General features: G+C 46.2%; 1 protein-coding gene across 2 annotated transcripts in view; it reads right to left on the bottom strand.

Moving 5' to 3' along the window:
• Positions 1-15,213, bottom strand: part of LOC144144887 (uncharacterized) — a 184,714-nt gene that overhangs the window by 20,346 nt on the left and 149,155 nt on the right. For both annotated transcript variants that reach the window (XM_077676386.1, XM_077676385.1), the window contains exons 6-8: positions 14,706-14,825; positions 10,538-10,744; positions 9,097-9,343 (exon numbers count right to left, since the gene is read on the bottom strand). In XM_077676386.1, the coding sequence (XP_077532512.1) occupies positions 9,097-9,343; positions 10,538-10,744; positions 14,706-14,825 (574 nt within the window). The remainder of the gene's footprint in view (positions 1-9,096; positions 9,344-10,537; positions 10,745-14,705; positions 14,826-15,213) is intronic.

Genomic DNA, 15,213 nt, shown 5'->3' with positions numbered 1-15,213 from the left:
GCTCAAATAAAAGTTCTCTCTCTCTCTCTCTCTCTGGCTCTCGGATGATCTGTTTAGCAAAACGCTCGTTAAGTCCACTTTCATTGCGGCAGCACGAACTAACGCATATGGCTCGGGATTGACAACGATAACGGAATACAGTCATTTTTGTCAACAACACTGTGGCATTCCAAGCATTACACAACGAACGAGGCAGCTGGTTAACATTTTTTTTAGGAAATTTCAACTTGTTTATCAGCCCCGTTATTTTAGTCGTGTGGCTGGCGTATGTTTTCTAGTGTTTCAGCTTGTACGTAATGGTATAAACGCAGCGGCTGCGTCATGCGCAATTACGAGCACGCAGAGTTATCCGTAATGCGATGAACCAAGCCCGGGAAACCGGATTTTGGATTACAGAGGAGAGATTGACGTTAAGCCTTATTAAGTCACGACATCACTGATGCACATTAATCAAGCACGCATCCCAACGATATGAGTGTACAACGATCCATCCGTCGTTACGAACGGAAATAATTAGTACGCATTATTAGCGTGTATCCACTCCCCCCCCCCCCCCCCGTGTCCACTTTTCCCCCCCTGTATCCCCGTGTCCACTTTTCTCGCTCTCTGTTCCTGTTTTAATGGGGTGTACGAAATATTTATGCATAAAAGTTCGCAGTCATAATTTTACGTACCTGGCTGCGACTTAGCCCGTAAGAGCGATTGACTTGCGCCTGTAAGCCAACTCTTACAGGCGCAAATACCGATGACGTCTTTTTGGCGCAACGCTTTGCGATAAAAGCCATAACCCCAAGTTTCTGCTGCCGGCAGCGTGCTCGAAGCCCTTTCCAAGTCAGTTGAACCAAAACCTCAGATATCTCCAACTGAAGTTGTCGAATCAAGAAGTGCACGGACAAGTTTAAACAACATGCAACAACTGGGAAATTAAAGATTCCAAATATTTCGACATGACAGGCAAATAGCTTAGCGGGTAGATGCGCGAAGTTTGGTGTCATTATGAAACCCATCTCAAAGAGCCAGGAAACTGTGCACGAAAATGAAATGTAAACAAAATAAAAGACACTACACATAAGACTGCTTACTTCAAAACGGTCCAAACTAACAACACCGGAGTTTGGGACACTACCAAAGCGAGAGCCAGAATGATAAGAAGCCGCCTCACGAAGCAATTGAAGAGATTTCTCATCGTGGCGTCTCAAATTGCGCTCTGGAATTATAGCAAGAGAGAACGGTGAGCAATGTACTGAGAGACTGCCCCTCTACGTTTACTTCTTTTCTTGCCTTTCGTCGTCGTCATCATCATCATCATGTTCACTGCAGGACAAAGGCCATCATATCCATCGTTGTTATGCCAATTTTGACATCCAACTGGTGTAGTGACTAGGGATCCTTGACAGATGAACCTCGCCAGTTTCCGTCAGGGCCGCTCTGTCTCTCTCGCGCGTCTTGCGCTGTCCGAACCCATTAATTGTACATAGCGGTACCCGTCTTCGCGAATTTGTACACTCCAGTCTCAGGTATAGATCCTGTTACTCCGATGGTGCATAGTTAGTCAATTCTCCATATATTACATGGCCTGCCCTATTCCTTTTCTCTCTGTTATCTGATATAGCATGCCTTCTGCCTGAGTGTGTTCTGTGAATAGCATGCTCGTTTCTTATCCGTAAGCTCTGCTCCTATCATCTCTTTTTCCACCGATCGTTGGGCTCACTAAGTTTTCTTCAAGCCGGTAATTAAGTCGCCAAGTTTCTGCCCCAGCAGTCTTCCTCGGCAGTATGTATTATTTGCATATTATTCTTTTCAGTGACCGAAGTAACCCACTGCTCATCATTTGAGCATGCTTGTCGAATACCAACATGCCCGTTCGACGGATTTTTTTTTGTGTGCCTGGGATAAGTCCTAGCAACTTGTACAAGATAGTTATTCAGGATTTTCATCACGTAGGCGGAAAATGAGGTTTTCTGTGCCTCTTATTAACAATAGTTTAAGTGCACAGTACTTTAGGGGCTCGCCTTGCCGTCGTAGGTGGCTCGCTCGACCCAAGTATAGCCACACGGCGTTCCGTCGTAGCGGCTGTCGTCGTGACGTAACCCAAACGCTTCGAAAGCCAAGCGGTTTATATGGTTATAAGCGTTCGAAACTTGTGAACAGCTGGCGCTTCTCCTACATCTCTCCGCTATATAGCGCAAAGAAAACTGTAGGTACATTTGAGGCAAAATATACGTAATTAACTCTTTCGCTACCGCAGAAAATTGACCAATTTTGGGGGGTCCAAGAAAAACATTTTTTTTTCTGCTACAAAATTATTTAGGCACTAATTGCAGGAGCACAAAATGCAGATTATTTAACGGCCTTTCCAATAACACCAGTTTTTTAAAGGTTTTCATATATCATAGTTGTGAAAAAAAATATCAAAATCAAAAGTTTTGTCAAGTTGTCGAAAAAAATGATAAAAAAGGAGTTGTGTATATCAAACCACCGGTAGTAGAAAAAAATTAGAATATACATTTTGCAGGGAAACATTTCAAAAACACACCCTAAAAAAAATGTCGACTTGCGTGGAACAGTTTTTCAGATATAAAAAAAAAATGTTAGCACGCACGGTGCTCGTGTCATGCGGTGAAGCCCAACCTCTAATTCAAACTGTGCAATTTTGGGTGGTTCCTTGGAATAAATCTGGCGGTTTGACGTTATCAGAGGCACCAATTTGTCCCCACATAACGTAAAAACATCTTGTCAATGGCTGACTTTGCATTTACAGCGAGCACAATATTTGGGACAAGCACGCGATGCAGAAAAAAACATGCATGAAGTTGAAAACGGAACGCCGTGGCTGATGTTTGTTGTCGTTCACGGTCAGTTATCTCTCAAAACATAAAGCTGAGCTTTATTATCATCTTCTTACTCGCAATTGTAGCCTTGCTCGCAAAAATGAGGTACGATGAGCTAGAATCGTCCCCTGCGATCTTTGGCCGAGTAGCAGTCGCGCGCTAAAAAAGATCAGCACAACGAGCCTCCTCTATTGCAGCGCCACCTAACATTTTTCAAATGAAACAGTACAAAAACTTATCAGAGACTCCGTCCGAATAGACAGTTCAACTAAGCAGCAATATTAGACACCCGGATATACCCTCGCATGAAAACGAAACTGGAAGGCGAACAGCTGGCAGTGTAAGGCCGGTTTGAAGCGCTGTCCTCGGCGGAACAGATATCTGGCGACTGGGTGTGACCTTCTGACTTGCATCTGAAGTTCTTATCGCAGAAATCGGGTTAGGGTGGGGGGAAATGAGGAGCGGCGTGCTTTGTTCGAGGATCAGTCGCGGACGCTTCAGGCGCCATGGCAGTTAGCCTTGAAGTTGGGTAACTGCGTAGTTGCGCTAAATATGAATTTCGCGATGCAGAAACGAAACCGAAACTGTTGTAAACTGTTTGGGAATGGTCCTGGGGTAAGTAGAACTACCAGAGTACTTAGGACAACTTGCGCAAAGGCAATAAAACTGCCTAAAATCATAAAGTAGCTTTGCAACCAGGCACTGCTTGACATTTTCAGCCGATTTCTGGGATTATTACTGTCAGAGCGTGAAGCTGACGATTGAAAATCGTTTGCTAGTTCCCCATTCACGCCCTGATAGCAAAAAACAAGCGCTGGTGCAGAGTAATTACGAGTTGCACGCATTCTTCGTTGGTAGCCTTGAGGCGCGATGACCACGCCCCTTTTCCACAACCAGGTGATTCAAAAGCGTGTCAAAAATCACGTTTCCGTTGCAAAAATGAAAACAAAACTGATTTTGAAAGGCCATTTTCTGATCAAACTCCGAACAGCTTTACTTGTTCGAGAAACGCCTGGAACGCTATGAAAAGGCGCTCCCAAAAGTATCGATCAAATTGATCGATTTTGATAGGCGCGGTAGCGAAAGAGTTAACCAACATCACCCGCGTTTATTTAGTTAAGAACGCTTGTTGGGTTGGTTTTTACGATAGTGGGCGAAAAAAAGTGGCAGTGAAACGCCGGCACGTGTGGGAAGAAAAGCAAGCAAAAAAGAACAGAACTCCCGCTGGCGTAGTTTGAGGCAGGGGGCGCGGGAGCCCTGCAACAGCCGGAAAGTTGAATCGCATTGGTTGTAGAAGAAGTGACAACTGGGCTAGTTGGTAATACGTATGGGACATCTTGAAGATAGCGCACTTAAACACGGTCACTAGCGAAAGAAAGAAAGAAAGGACACTAGCGCTGTGGTTTGTCGTTTCTTTCGCTAGTGTCCGTGTTTAAGTGCGTTACCTTCAAGATGTCCCATTCACATCGGTTGGTAGCAGCGAGCGGATAACGGCTCTACAGCCCATTATGGCGAATCACTGCTCTGTACTTCTCACAGCTTTCACATTAAGTAGAATGGCTTTAAGTTTTTGTTTATTCTCATTAATTTTTAATATTACTAGTGAGCTTTCTGAGTATGGCTCCTGAGGCATCTTTTTTTCAGTTGTTTTCCTGATTCAGGGAAAAAGATAGTGTGGTCTCCAAATATCAAGCGTGAAGTTTTTTTTAATACACTCGCATTCCTGACTTCTTCTGTTCGAGCTTCATGCGAACCCCTCAGACGAGGAAGTAAACAATTGTGAACAGGCAGCTCCTCCTTCTGTGTCTTCGTGTTCAAAAATTGTTCCCTCTTATCGTTAAAGATTACGCTGCCCCTGCGTCTCTTGGGAATTTACTTTAGGTTTTTTGAGTAAGTATCCTCTTTATTCAGGTCCTTCAAAGCGAACAGTACAGTGAGGGTTCCTACCTCATATATTTTAGACTTTTGATACCGTAACAAACTCGTTTACCGAAGTTCTAATTTAGGTGCCGGAAGACACGGTATGACGTATAGGCTTTATGCCAGTAACTGCAACCCCCCTCCCTCCTCCTCTCCCCCCCCCCCTTCCCAAAAGCGAACTGACAGTCAGTTCCACAAATGTTTTATTCTAACTGCACAGCAATCCCAAACCCGCGCACTGCCTATCCCAGCAAATGCAAACTTCAAGTTTTAAAACCCATCACGTGTCACTTAAACTGATTTCCCCCGTAATCTATGGTGCGTAACTTGCTTAATTTTTGGTCGTTCACAATAGAGGGAAGTTCGCTGAGAGAGTGAAATATTCAAACGAAGTTGGAAATGATTTACGAAACGGTTAGTTTTTCTGACCCACGTTTGAAAATCTGTAATACTCTGTTTTATGACGTGCATCTGATTTAGTTTAGGAAACGTATCTTACTCTTTCCTTGGCCCTGCCGGAGAGCGCACCGGAAGGGCGGCGGTTTCTATTGATTTCGAGGCGGCGTCAATCCGCCCGTAACGTGAGTAAGCCACGGGTTTCCCCACTTCTTTTGTGAACGGACCGGAAAGAGATTTCTCGTTTTTTTTTTACATATCTGAACTTCCTTCTTTCACTTGGAAAGTGGATTTGCATAATCCTGACTGAAGCTCATTTAAACCCACTTTCACTGGGACGCCATAAACGTCTGCAGAGAGTTTCCGATATTTGCTTCGCTCAAATAAGGACCCATTTGCCATGCACATAGCAAACAGAGCTTCGAAGTGACGATAAACCTAGAAAAAAAGGTTGGTCTGAAAGAACTCATTTAACATTCAGAAAGCGATAATGGAATGGTGCCGGCCGGTGACGCAGCTTAATACCTCTTCTTTTAAATACCAGCCCCGCAGTTAGGTTGGAAAAATTGTGAACATAAAATTGAAGGCCATCTTCTGCGTTGTTCTGGCAGCCAGAAGTAAGTCGTCTACAACTTATTATTGCTGGTAGCTAGTGCAGAAAAAAGCCGAGTATGAAAATTCCCCCGCATTTCCCCGAGGGGGAGAATGTGAAAGTGCGAATGCACGGTTGTCGGCGCGCTTGCGGCGCTTGCGCTCGGCCCCCGCAGCCCACCGCCTCGCCGCCTTCTCTTCCATCTCTTCCATCGGGTTTGTAGTATCACGTGTACACCACGCAGTTATCAAGCCGCTATAACGCCGCTGAGTCGCCAACGCACGCCGCTGACGACGTAGTTTGAATGCGTTAAAGATATAAGGCGCGTTACTCACACTGATATCAGCGTGGCGTCCGTGGCTTAATCGGTAGCGCGTCGCGCTGCGGCAGCAAAGTCCTCGGATCGAAACCTGGCGCCGGATGCTGTTTTTTTTTTTATATAGAGAGAGGAGGACTGCGGGCGCCGCCGCCGCCGCCGCCGGCGGGGGATGGTTTGGGGTCGCTTATAAAGTGCGTTCGCACTTAAAAGTGAAACCACCCCCGTCCACTATGGCGGACGTTCCCGCGTTTTTGGAAGCACAGCCGTCATCTCACGATAGAACCCCGCTTTTCTGAGAAGCACTTCAGATGCGCCATAAGCGAAAACCGCGTCTAATCCCTTAAGCGTCCTGAGCGAAAGAATACCTAGCCAGCAAGTAAGAGTAGAGCGTAGCTTTCTTGCTGGCAGAACCTAGTGTCACTAGATAGGGTTACAGAGTACCGGCACTCTTTTCTCCTTTTTTTCTGTGCCGCCGTGATCGTTGGCCAGTTCGCATCACGTGGCATTTGTTTACAATGCGACAGATCATGGGCGCCGCCATTTTGTTATTTAGGCGTTTTATTCGGTCAACTCTGGTAGGCTTTGCTTGTCCTTTCTGCTCTGCGGCTGCGCGCGACTGACGTCGTTCCAAATCCGAATCAAAGATAACATGTGTAGCAGCATTCCAGCAGCAGAAGTGTGCTCTAAGATACCGTTTTGCTGCATCTTCAACAGTCTTGTTAACAAATGACTCGGTCAAAGTTGGCGGTGAGGCCGTAGATGCAGTAATCTCGCTACGTGATAAACACCAAAATGGCTGCCGTTTCTGACTTGCGTGACTCAGTGGCGTTACCCTAATACCTTATCTACTGACACTAACAAAAACGTACCTGGCACTGCGGAAGAAACAGGCTAGAACAAATGTGTGAGCCTTCCGATCATTTTAAAGACGATAGTCTGGAGCTGCTCAAACGCGAAAGCTGTCTGTCTGTCTGTCGGTCTGTCCCTCGATTCAGCCGCCCGGCCAAAAGTTACAATTAATTCTTGAATGAAGCGTTTACATAGGCATAACATTCTCAATAAATCTAAAAAGATGCTCCATATTTGTCAACATTGTTCACAAAAAAGATAATATTTGGCTTATTTGAGATAGAATGTGCGTACGTAACAGCGGTTCGCAGTGTTATTTTAATTAAACCTAGATGCGCGCTCAATTTTCGCGAGACCAAAATAAGAAGACGAGTTGAAAAAAAAATTTAACAAAGAAATACAAATAAGGCTGCCGCCGGACCGCGACCTCGTGGTTAGAACACTAAGTCCAAACAGTCCCAATAGGCGGTGCGCGCAGTGCGGACGCGGCAAAATTTGACTCCGTAAACCTCTAATGGATTTTTTATTTTATTTATTTTCAGATTTACTGACCAAGATGGACCAAGATAGATGGATGATGGATGGACCAAGATAGAAGGAAAAACAGCGTGCGAGGTGGGCGGATGAGACACGAGAGACATTTACGAGGCAGGAGCAGCAAGAAACTGTCGTTTTTCGAGGACCTTTGCAGCGACGCGAGCAGATTCGCGGCAAAATTTTTTTTGCACGTGCTATTTTTGCACGTGCCCCCATCCAGCTCATCATCATCATAATCATCATCATCATCATCATCATCGTCGTCGTCGTCATCGTCATAGTCGTCGTCATCATCATCATAATAATCGTCATCATCATCGTATCTACGCCAACTGCAGAGCAAAGGCCTCTCCCAGTAATGTCCAATCATCCCGGTGCTGTGCTAACTGCGACCAATTTATCCCCGCAAACTTTTTGATCTCATCTGCCCATCTAACTTTCTGCCCTCTGCCACGCTTGCCTTTTCTAGGAATCCACTCTGTCACCCTTAATGGCCAACGGTTATCTTGCCTTCGCATTACATGCCCTGCACACTTCCATTTCTTTTTCTTAATTTCTACTAATATGTCCTTAACCCGCGTTTGTTAGATTGCATGCAGTGCCCACAAGTCAAATCAACACGAACAGTAAACGCAGCGTCAGTAGTGAAACAAATGGCGATGATCGCGAATCGCATCATAACTGAGTTAACAAGACCATCTAAGGGGCCTCAGCCGGACACCGCAGTGTCTTCTTCCACTCCTATGCATGCGTGACCATGCAATCCTCTCACAGCTCCACGGTGTCTGTAACTTCGGACACTGCACGTCCCCTGCACGCGTGTTAGGATAGAAATTCCATGGAACGCTTTAATTCTTTTGTCGCCATACTTTACTAGCACTTCACAATGAAATAACAGCGTACCTCCCTTGGAAGTAGTTTTATCGTCATCCATGACGTCGGCTGTAAGAGTAATGGGTCATGACGTAGCAACTACCACCCCGACATATTACTGTGAGCACTGGGCCAATGTTAGTTTGTGCGCTAGATATTATTACGCCGTTAGTAGGCTGCTTTGTTGTGTCGTGTGAAATAAAACCACGCGGGAAGCACGTTCGAAGCCCCTGCACAACGAACCTACACCAAGGCGTTCAACAAAGTGCCTTTAAGGCACCTCAAGGCTGCCCACCGCACTTGGAGGAGCGGTTGGAGGTCAATGGGAGAGGCCTTCGTCCTGCAGTGGACCTTAGCAGGCTCATGATGGGGATGATGATAAGGAAAAACAACTTCGACGCTGAAAAGCTAGCGGCGCACATTTTTTATAAGAATAAAAAACAGGTGCACACAACAAAAGTTCGGAGCTTGTGTTGTGTACCCCATTCAGTACCTAGTCATCAACTAGCCGAACATAGTACCCTATCGAACTTGCAGAAATTACAAAATGCTGTCAGGTGGATAGTGCATCGATAAACATACGCCTATAGTCTCGTGATGAGAAGGGATAGGCGTGCACGTCAAGTTCCCTGCGTAGTCTCAGATTTGATGTTCGCCACGATATCTGGATGGTAACGTTACTGCTTCAATGTGCGCCTGTAGATTATTCCTTTACCTAAACGTGGTGCGTTTCACGTGGGTCTAATCATCCTGATGACAATTTTCCCCGCCCCACTTACACGACGTGTTCGAGGCGGACTTCTTGATGGAACCGTTGGTGTCTGCCTCCTTTTTCTTGGCGCGCGATGAAGGAATGAACTTGGCGGCTCGCACTCGCAGCGAGCCCCCGGACCGTGCCTCGTCCTGAGTTCGAGACACCAGGATGCGGGGCGTCGACGACGGGTCGCCGGCGCCTCCGCGGTCCCAGTTCTCGCGAAAGGCGTCCTCCGGAGCCAGAAACTTGTTCTCGAACAGATGCTGGTACACCTGCGCAAAGACAGTTCGCGTCACACAATATAGTTGGAGACGAAAATGGTCATTACAGTAAGAGCTTCAACGGTGGCAAGCATAGTAGATATTATGATTATGATCTGCAGTAAGGCGTTGAAGAAGTGACAATGTATATATCGTGCAGACGCAGCGAAGATGGCAAGGAGTAAAAAGGCATGCAGCTAGCGGAGTGTGTGGCGCTCGGTGATGTCGTTTACTATTTTCTACAATTAAACGAATTAAAAGCCTGTGGGCTCCATTCACGACAGCACAACTCAATAACTTGTCTTTACAACCTAGGGGGCGAAGTATAGACCAACGACATGTCCTTGATTGTATTTTGATTCTAAAAAAATGCGCTCCGTGCCGAAACTAAGAATGTAAGTTTTACACTCAGCCCATCTAAAATATGACTAAAGCCGGCGTAGGAGCTCGGCGGTCACAATTAAACATATTCTCCATCGATTCCTTTAAATACATACTGCCCTCAAGATCCCCTAATCACCCCTGCGATTCGAAGAGGCCTGCTGTGATACAAAATGATCTAAACAGGAGATATCAGTGATTTATAATCTCGTGCACTGTAAACTGTTGTGCGCTAGCACACGCGCTGTTGCGTGCATTTCTACGAGCACACTTGAAATAGCAGGGACTTAGTTAATGCGGTATGCAGTCAACTTTCCGAGAAACTGACAAGGAAGGCCTTCTAGAGGCGACGGATTCCAGTACAATGCAGACTGCAGGACGAGTTAGTGCTGGAACTTAGAAAACATGGCAATGCTAATAGGCAAGGACGCGGAAGAATAGACGACATTACAGCGTCTTTTCTACTGAGGAGCTGGGAGAACAAACCACAATGCAGCGTTTCTCCTCCTACGTCGTAATATATTGGCGCTGCCACAAACGTTTCACTGGTCTTTGCAATGGGAGCGGAGCCCTATAATACGGGAATCCGTGTGTTGCGCGAGCCGTTTTTTCCCCAGGTTACCAGAAATGCCAGGTCCTCCAGTCGACAGGTCGTTAACGGTTCCACACAGTTCATGGGAGAAGGAAGAAAGGTAGGGTGGTAACAAATACCTCATGACAGAAGTGTATGTTGGAGGGTGCCAACTTGTGGACATAATTTCCGTTAATCAGTGGGTAGAGAAAATAATATGCACGGAACGAGGAGGGTGGGGGGCGGCGCCTCACCTCTTCCATCTTCTTGTCCCACTCCCGGCGCACTTTCTGGGCCTGGCGCTCGGTCTGGCCCAGGTTTCCCTCGAGCAGGCGAAGCTTCTGCGTCAACTCCTGCAGCTGCTCCTCGACCAGCTCGCGGCCTTCGGGGAGCTCCGGGATGGCGGCCTTCGGCTGCGACTTCTTGCTGGGCTTGCGGAGCTGCTTCTGCAGCGTCTCCACCTGCGGCGCCCCGATGACGCCCCCGGGCCGCTTTAACCGCTTGCAGGAAAGGGGCACTTAACACCCTCAAATCTGGTGTTCAAAGCAGGTGAGCTGCCCTAAGATGTGCGCGGTTGTGGACAGCAGGAGATAGATTTCAGCCATTTTGTGCCACGTCTGCAGTAATGTATCTCGCACCTCCATCAGAAAAACAGCGGCTGCGATCGCCAATCGGACCTGGTATTTTGAGCGTATAGCGGCTCGACGCCCGTTGACTCGCTACTGGAAATTTCTTTTTTGAAAGATACGCTCGCAAACAGGAATATTTATAAAATATGCATGCGCAATAAAAACCAGTGCAGTATTATTAGGTGTAGAACACCGAAAAAAAAAACGGATTTTTATTTTTCTGGTTGGTGTCTCTCGAAAGGGTTGAATGTACAAAACTTGAAGTTCCATCCTCGTTTTCCTTTGAATCCTCTGTATTCGTTTTTTTTTTTTTTTTTGTTTCACCGAATATTTCGCTCACGTGCTTCTTAATCGTATGGTGTTGGCGGATGCAGGGCTGCTTTTGCCCTTCTCTTTGGTTTCTGTGTGCATTACACAGCTACATTACACATTTACTTGGCCTCCTTTGACTTGTCTCTAGATAGTTTCGCATTATGCCTAAAAGCTTGCTCCCATGCCTCGTTGCGCGGAAGCGTGCGCTTGTGCGTACGGTCTTCAATACGTACGCTGCCATCTAAAAGCTTACCCCCATGTCCCGCCGGGCGGAAGCCTGCGTGCGCGCGTGCGTACGCTCTCTTATTTATTCAAACACACTGCCGCGTGGGTGGCATTGCCCAAATTAATTTACATTTTGTCGCTTATCCTTCGTGTTGTGGTTTTAAGTGCAGTATGCAGCAGCGCCGCGTGTTTCATTGCTATGTTATCCTTCCTCTGTTTATTTCTATTCCGACGACGCACGCAAAATGTAAAAGTAGTACTGCGACTAAAAGCACTCGAAAAGGATATACGCATGTTGTACGGTGTCCTGGGAAAACTAAATGATGCACCGAGTTCCAATGCGAAGGGAATAGAGGGATGTAGTAGTGACGGACAGGGGGAGGGGGGGTGGACGTGAAACGTATAGTTTAAAATAGGCTTTCGGGGAAAATACGAACAGCACGTTTTTTTTTTGTTTTTTGTTATTTACAGGCGTTAGAGGGCGCTGAAAGTTTTTCCTCTGCCGCAAAGGACTAAATACCGCATACGTTACCGGTGATGCGCGGGCAATGTTTAAAGCATGTGGGTTGATTTGTTTTGAATAAAAAACAACTAATGTTCGCGGCCCAACGCGCTATCTATATATATGTGCATGTTTGCTACTGGCCTGGAAGAACTAAAGAATTCAGAGAGTTTAGATATGGAAGAAATTTGAGAGATATTTCAGGTTCATGCCCAGGCAGTTTCATAGTTGCGATCTAGTTATGCGTTTTAGGGAAAATTACCAAATGCCACCGCTGACATTTCTTCGCTGTAGTGAGTGGAAAGGAAAAAGAAAGCATCTTAAGCGCACGCGAAAACATCGCCATGAATGCAGAAAACTTTACTTTGTAGGTATTTCCGGTCGCTTAATTCATCCATAACTCGACACCCGCTCGACACCGCCTTCGACGGGGTCTCTGAACTGAACAAATCTCTTTATATCATGGCCAGTGCACGTATCTCAAGATATGTACTCTCTCGTAGTGTGGTGTTTAACTGCTTCTTTTTCCTGGGTTGGTGTTCTTACTTTTTTCCTTTGTTTTTTGCCCCGTTTAATTTGTATCTCGATTTAGAGTTTACATTGAGAAATTCCTTTTCAAATGTATTTTTATGTGCCAACTCTGCTAGCAGCATTGCCTTGTTTCTCGTTTTGAATGTCTTTTGTTTGTATTCTGCCTGATGTACCCCTAGTGTCCAACATTCACCACTCATCACTGTAGTCACCCCCCATCTGGCGTAGCAAGCCTTGTCACTAGGAGGGCTGACTTCACCAGTTCAAATTCAACACTCTCTCTCTCTCTCTCTCTCTCTCTCTCTTTCTCTCTCTCTCTCTCTCTCGGCCAGTAAAATGGTTTTAAAGAAACCGAGTAAAATGGGCAATGCTTTTGGACGAAAAGCTGCCTTTGTCACTGCATTATTCAGGTATGCCGGTAGATATTTCAGTTGCCCAGCTTGAGGTCAGGCGGTTTTGCCAGTTTTCTTAACTGTTTTAGTGATCAGTAGTTGTTCATTGAGCACGCAGCTTTCCTTGATCTTTTTCGCACGCATGTGCCTTATGCTGACCCTTTGTATTTTGATACCACCGGATTCTCCAATCTAGCTTTCTGTGCTCCCTGAGAAAGCCACTGCAGATGAAGGCAGTCGGTCGAAATGGTAAGCTCAGTCACAACTGACTGTCCCAATTGTCTCGAAGGTTAAATAACCCTTTTAGAGCTCCTCGTCTGATTTCTCTCGCTTTTCCTACACAAAATATTCTAATAACGAGGATAGAAAGACGAGTGCTAATAGCAAACAAAAACAATTTCGCAGCCTACCTATACAGCCAGCCTAACAAATGGTTTCGTGCATCGGGACTAACACTAATAAAAAAGTAATGCAATAGTTAATGTCGGTAAAACTACGTATGCTCGTCATCAGCCCTCAAAAAAATGTGGAAAACATAAAATGTGATGTTTTTTTGTATTGAATAAATTGCTCTTGATGGAATTCCACAGCGGGCGCCAGCAGTGCAGTCATGAACAAAAGCACAAACTATCTTTTCAACCGTTTTACAGCTACCAGCACTATGCGAGCCAAAACACAACATGCGAAAAGTGAAGTTTACCTAAGAAACAGCACGGCCCCCCAATGGGAATTGTACTTGTCACGTAAGTACACTTCGGAAAAATTGGAATGCATGCCACCGATGAATTTCTGCATTCAAGCTTTTTTGTAGAAGCCACGAAAACACGTTCTGTCACAGGACAAAAGTTAAGTAAGCTATAAAAGATCCTGCCTGCACGGTTTCCATTCAATGTAAAAAAAGCGATCCGCACTGGCCCTCAAACGGAAGCAACCTAAATAAAAAAAAAAAACCATAACCTTTCAAATCTTTTCTGGCGAAGCACAGTATTCGTGTTTACGAGGGGCCACTGAAACTTGTTGCAAGGTTGTAAGCCGGAATACAAGGAAACTAACACAATTAGCAGAAGTTTAAAAGCTGACGGCATGGAAGAACAGAAGCGAGATTTCGCAGCCAATTAAGGTGAGACAAGCAGCATTTATTCCACTTCAACAAAAAAGTAAAGCCACCTTTTTTTATAACTGTGCCACCACAAGGCTTAGCGGGAAAAAAAAAGCGAGCGAGAGGCAGCAAAAGCAGAAAAGAATGGGAAGCAAACGTAAACGAAGGCCTGGGGCCTTTTAGAAAAATGGTGGGCTGTTTTCAAAACACGCTCGTAGTTAGAGCTGCTTGGCTCAGTGGAACATCTGCTGTCTGCCCCCAGGGACTCACGAAGGACGAAAAACAAAGAGTTTGCTGCCTGCTGGTGCATCAAAAGGCGGAGATGTTTTGGAGCTCGGCGACGACAGAACAACACGGCCGTGCGTGTACTCCCTCCAATTTTCACGTACGCAAATATACATGCACGTGGGGGCCGAATAACAGGTGCGCACGGCAAAGCACATAAAGAGGTTCCCTGAAGCGTTAACCAGAAGTTACGGCGCTTCAGGCAAAAACATAGAACGCGAAAAAGAAAACGAGAAGAAGCATTTCGCTTCGCCAGAATACACTCGTTAGGAAAGCAGAAGGGCTTGTTTTGTTCCTCGCAGTCGTCGGCAGGGGTTATGCGAACAGCAAAAAACTGCACATATCATCCTGTAACACGTGCGTACCGGAGGAGCTCGCAAACCCGGAGGTTGCGTTAACGCACGTGCGCCAACGAACGCGAAGTCAAAGACGAACGCCCCGGGGTACCTTTAGTTCGGTGGATATCTTGCGCTGCCTCAGATGAGTGGCCTTGCGCAACGCCTCCTGGTGGGCCATTATGGAGGCTTGTTCCACTTCTTCCACGTCTTGAGACATCCCCATGGCCTCCTGAAAGTGACGCGGCATTGCAAGGGTGAGGCGGGATTTCCAGCAGCGCACACGCGTTGAGATGGGTACATAAACTGCGACGTGAGAAGAGACTTTGTGCCGCTTCTTCGTTGCTCGAATTGTGCCGTCTTGCCAGGGATCGCCGAGGCAAACAATAGGTACAATAAAGAAGAATGCATTCGGGTCGGAGATTAATGAGTTCAGGCTTTGCGTGACGTAGATTGACCTTCATAAGGTCGTAACTATAATAACCACCGCTGTCATTATCTTTACCTACACAACAAACATTCTTCGCACGGAAAAAGCAGCTGAACCTACCTCTCTACAACAGCACCGTTCCTGCTTCCCTCCTAGGTCCGTTGCCTGGATGTCTTTAGCCGTGTAGTCA

Source organism: Haemaphysalis longicornis, unplaced genomic scaffold (assembly GCF_048455015.1).
Source record: "Haemaphysalis longicornis isolate Haplotype H1 unplaced genomic scaffold, Haemaphysalis longicornis Haplotype H1 scaffold_7, whole genome shotgun sequence".
Lineage (NCBI taxonomy): Eukaryota > Metazoa > Arthropoda > Arachnida > Ixodida > Ixodidae > Haemaphysalis > Haemaphysalis longicornis.
This window is presented reverse-complemented; position numbering and strand designations above follow the sequence as displayed.